Raw genomic sequence first — 5,449 nt, forward strand, 5'->3', positions numbered from 1 at the left:
TATATTTATACAGTGTTTCACCAGTTTCTATACTTTATGTATACTTGTCAGCCCTGAGTATAGATATTTATACAGTGTTTCACCAGTTTCTTTACTTTATGTATACTTGTCAGCCCTGAGTATAGATATTTATAGTGTTTCACCAGTTTCTATAGTTTATGTATACTTGTCAGCCCTGAGTAAAGATATTTATACAGTGTTTCATCAGTTTTTATGCTTTATGTATACTTGTCAGCCCTGAGTAAAGATATTCATACAGTGTTTCACCAGTTTCTATACTTTATGTATACTTGTCAGCCCTGAGTATGAATATTTATAATGTTTCACCAGTTTCTATACTTTATGTATACTTGTCAGCCCTGAGTAAAGATATTCATACAGTGTTTCACCAGTTTCTATACTTTATGTATACTTGTCAGCCCTGAGTATAGATATTTATACAGTGTTTCACCAGTTTCTATACTTTATGTATACTTGTCAGCCCTGAGTATAGATATTTATACAGTGTTTCACCAGTTTCTATACTTTATGTATACTTGTCAGCCCTGAGTATAGATGTTTATACGGTGTTTCACCAGTTTCTATACTTTATGTATACTTGTCAGCCCTGAGTATAGATATTTATACAGTGTTTCATCAGTTTCTATATTTTATGTATACTTGTCAGCCATGAGTACAGATATTTATACAGTGTTTCACCAGTTTCTATACTTTATGTATACTTGTCAGCCCTGAGTAAAGATATTCATACAGTGTTTCACCAGTTTCTATACTTTATGTATACTTGTCAGCCCTGAGTATAGATGTTTATACAGTGTTTCACCAGTTTCTATACTTTATGTATACTTGTCAGCCCTGAGTATAGATGTTTATACAGTGTTTCACCAGTTTCTATACTTTATGTATACTTGTCAGCCCTGAGTAAAGATATTCATACAGTGTTTCACCAGTTTCTATACTTTATGTATACTTGTCAGTCCTGAGTATAGATATTTATACAGTGTTTCACCAGTTTCTATACTTTATGTATACTTGTCAGCCATGAGTATAGATATTCATACAGTGTTTCACCAGTTTCTATACTTTATGTATACTTGTCAGCCCTGAGTATACATATTCATACAGTGTTTCATCAGTTTCTATACTTTATGTATACTTGTCAGCCCTGAGTATAGATGTTTATACAGTGTTTCACCAGTTTCTATACTTTATGTATACTTGTCAGCCCTGAGTAAAGATATTCATACAGTGTTTCACCAGTTTCTTTACTTTATGTATACTTGTCAGCCCTGAGTATAGATATTTATACAGTGTTTCATCAGTTTCTATGCTTTATGTATACTTGTCAGCCCTGAGTATAGATATTTATACAGTGTTTCATCAGTTTCTATGCTTTATGTATACTTGTCAGCCCTCAGTAAAGATATTCATAAAGTGTTTCACCAGTTTCTATACTTTATGTATACTTGTCAGCCCTGAGTATAGATGTTTATACAGTGTTTCACCAGTTTCTATACTTTATGTATACTTGTCAGCCCTGAGTAAAAATATTCATACAGTGTTTCACCAGTTTCTATACTTTATGTATACTTGTCAGCCCTGAGTATAGATATTTATACAGTGTTTCACCAGTTTCTTTACTTTATGTATACTTGTCAGCCCTGAGTATAGATATTTATACAGTGTTTCATCAGTTTCTATGCTTTATGTATACTTGTCAGCCCTGAGTATAGATATTTATACAGTGTTTCATCAGTTTCTATACTTTATGCATACTTGTCAGCCCTCAGTAAAGATATTCATACAGTGTTTCATCAGTTTCAATACTTTATGTATACTTGTCAGCCCTGAGTATACATATTTATACAGTGTTTCACCAGTTTCTATACTTTATGTATACTTGTCAGCCCTCAGTAAAGATATTCATACAGTGTTTCACCAGTTTTTATACTTTATGTATACTTGTCAGCCCTGAGTATACATATTTATACAGTGTTTCACCAGTTTCTATACTTTATGTGTACTTGTCAGCCCTGAGTATAGATGTTTATACAGTGTTTCACCAGTTTCTATACTTTATGTATACTTGTCAGCCCTGAGTATAGATGTTTATACAGTGTTTCACCAGTTTCTATACTTTATGCATACTTGTCAGACCTGAGTATACATATTTATACAGTGTTTCACCAGTTTCTATACTTTATTTATACTTGTCAGCCCTGAGTATAGATATTTATAGAGTGTTGCACCAGTTTCTATACTTTATTTATACTTGTCAGCCCTGAGTAAAGATATTCATACAGTGTTTCACCAGTTTCTTTACTTTATGTATACTTGTCAGCCCTGAGTATAGATATTTATACAGTGTTTCATCAGTTTCTATGCTTTATGTATACTTGTCAGCCCTGAGTATAGATATTTATACAGTGTTTCATCAGTTTCTATACTTTATGCATACTTGTCAGCCCTCAGTAAAGATATTCATACAGTGTTTCATCAGTTTCTATACTTTATGTATACTTGTCAGCCCTGAGTATACATATTTATACAGTGTTTCACCAGTTTCTATACTTTATGTATACTTGTCAGCCCTCAGTAAAGATATTCATACAGTGTTTCACCAGTTTTTATACTTTATGTATACTTGTCAGCCCTGAGTATAGATGTTTATACAGTGTTTCACCAGTTTCTATACTTTATGCATACTTGTCAGACCTGAGTATACATATTTATACAGTGTTTCACCAGTTTCTATACTTTATTTATACTTGTCAGCCCTGAGTATAGATATTTATAGAGTGTTGCACCAGTTTCTATACTTTATTTATACTTGTCAGCCTTGAGTATAGATATTTATAGGGTGTTTCACCAGTTTTTATACTTTATGTATACTTGTCAGCCCTGAGTATAGATATTTATACAGTGTTTCACCAGTTTCTATACTTTATGTATACTTGTCAGCCCTGAGTATAGATGTTTATAGTGTTTCACCAGTTTCTATACTTTATGTATACTTGTCAGCCCTGAGTATAGATGTTTATACAGTGTTTCACCAGTTTCTACACTTTATGCATACTTGTCAGACCTGAGTATAGATATTTATAGAGTGTTGCACCAGTTTCTATACTTTATTTATACTTGTCAGCCCTGAGTATAGATATTTATAGAGTGTTGCACCAGTTTCTATATTTTATGTATACTTGTCAGCCCTGAGTATAGATATTCATAGTATTTCACCAGTTTCTATACTTTATGTATAATTTTTAGCCCTTATACTTTTATTTTCATCTTAAGCAATTGAACAGAAAACATAGTTAAATTCTCTTTTATTTACATAATTATGGTTCAGAAATATTATACAAGAGTGTTTATATATATTTTTATGTTTAGTAAAACTGTCATGAAAACAGAGTACCAGCTGAGCTTTCTGTGAGCATAAGAAAAACACATATTCATGTATAAATTTCACTGGTTAATTTCACAAACTCCTACACATATATATGTCACATGAAATACCCTTCCTGGGGTTTGTACATTCAGTATACTCATTGATATTTACAAAGTAACCAACAAAACTATATTTCACACAAAGTCAAAATCATCAACTATTTAGTTATTTGAGGTAATTAACAGAAACATTTATATTGACATTCATTTAATTATTTAAATCATAGTGAATATGATGACATCAGTGATAACCTCCACCGTAACCCCCAGTGTGTTTACTGTACCCAAGCACAGTAAATACTGGCACTTTAACCCCATAACTTCCATATCCACCCCCATAACTACTGTGGGTTTTAATAGAAGTATGAGTGGGATAATGGCAGAGAATTCCATATAATCCGCCATAACCATAGCCTCCACCACCCTTACCACCTCCGTAACCTCCAACACTCTTCCCATATCCTCCCCCATAGCTTCCGTAACCTCCATAGCCTCCACCACTATAACCACCATATCCTTTACCACCGCCGTGTCCACCACCATAACCACCATAGCCTCCATATCCGCCACCGCCATGTCCACCTCCGTATCCGCCACCCCCATGTCCACCTCCATATCCACCACCGTGGCCTCCGTATCCGCCGCCACCATGACCACTTCCGTATCCACCACCGTAGCCTCCATATCCGCCACCACCATGACCACCTCCGTATCCACCACCGTGGCCTCCGTATCCGCCGCCACCATGACCACCTCCGTATCCACCACCGTAGCCTCCATATCCACCACCACCATGACCACCTCCATAGCCTCCGTATCCGCCGCCACCATGACCACCTCCGTATCCACCACCGTGGCCTCCATATCCGCCACCACCATATCCTCTTCCTTTACTGCTATATCCCTTTCCTGACGCTATACAAACTGCTGCTAGGAGGAGAAGCAGTCTGATAGCATTCCTCTGTAAAATTATATGCAGATATAAGTGTGGGTACATTTTATCATCTAATTCGTTTCGTAACTGTATCTTTATATATAAAATAAACCATCTGTAATGAGGCCAATTAATTATTAGCATACTCAGATATGTATCAGAAGGTCTAAGGTTCGACTAGCAATATGATAAGGAATACGTTCCGCACTTTCAGCATTAGGGACGTTATAACTGTGATAGTCATTCCTGCTATCAGTTTAATGAAAGCAAATATAAATTATGGATGCCCATAACTCTACTTAAGGGTTTCTAATTTCCCCGTTTGTGGCCCACGCATGTGGTAAGTGCAGAACAGAAAATACAAATACATGTGATTGAAACAGTACACTTGGATATTTTAGTTAAAAAACGTTATTTTGTTTCCAGAAATCTAGGGGATTGGAAAAATTGTGTGGACTGTGTGTAAAATATTATAGCTGCTTAAAATCGTTTTAGGCCTCAAACCTCATAAGTTCGTAAACCTTAAAAGCAGAAATAACAAAACTTCTGCAAGGCACAGAATGAATCACACAGATGATACCTAGAGAAAAATGACCACGGAAAAGAGCACACCTATATAGTGTCGTGTCACCTATGCTCGATTTTAATGTTAGGACTCAAGTGAAATTTTCTTAGCATTATTTTTTATGATGCGTGTAATCCTACCCAGAAGAATACACTGTCACGCAAAAAAAGAAAAATTTAAAAAACAACTTAAGCATAGGACACAAACGCTTAACAAAATTTAGGCATAATCCGTAAACACCAAAAAGCAGTTTTTTGAAATCGATATCACTTGTAAGGTTTGCGAAAAGATACGAAATCGCATGTATTGGTACTTCGTCTATATATATATATATCCTAATTTTAATTCGAAATCTGTATCATTTGTGAGGCTTAAGAATAACTACAAAACCTGGCATAGGGGCTATATGTGAGTTATAAGAGTAACAATCAAATAACACTGTTAATTTAAAGTAACTACAAATCGAGGATGGGTGCTGCTCAATAGTTGCTCTTCCATTAGTC

General features: G+C 35.1%; 1 protein-coding gene across 1 annotated transcript; it reads right to left on the minus strand.

Moving 5' to 3' along the window:
* Nucleotides 1-3,526: 3,526 nt before the first annotated feature.
* Nucleotides 3,527-4,444, minus strand: LOC143247938 (uncharacterized). Its single transcript, XM_076496489.1, has one exon. It carries the CDS (start codon nt 4,442-4,444, stop codon nt 3,689-3,691), a length of 756 nt encoding a protein of 251 aa, XP_076352604.1. The 3' UTR covers nt 3,527-3,688.
* Nucleotides 4,445-5,449: the final 1,005 nt, after the last annotated feature.

The sequence above is a fragment of the Tachypleus tridentatus genome, chromosome 3, assembly GCF_004210375.1.
Source record: "Tachypleus tridentatus isolate NWPU-2018 chromosome 3, ASM421037v1, whole genome shotgun sequence".
Lineage (NCBI taxonomy): Eukaryota > Metazoa > Arthropoda > Merostomata > Xiphosura > Limulidae > Tachypleus > Tachypleus tridentatus.

Excerpts from the sequence above, each read along its gene's own strand:
- LOC143247938 (XM_076496489.1), bottom strand. The coding sequence starts at position 4,444 with ATGTACCCACACTTATATCTGCATATAATTTTACAGAGGAATGCTATC.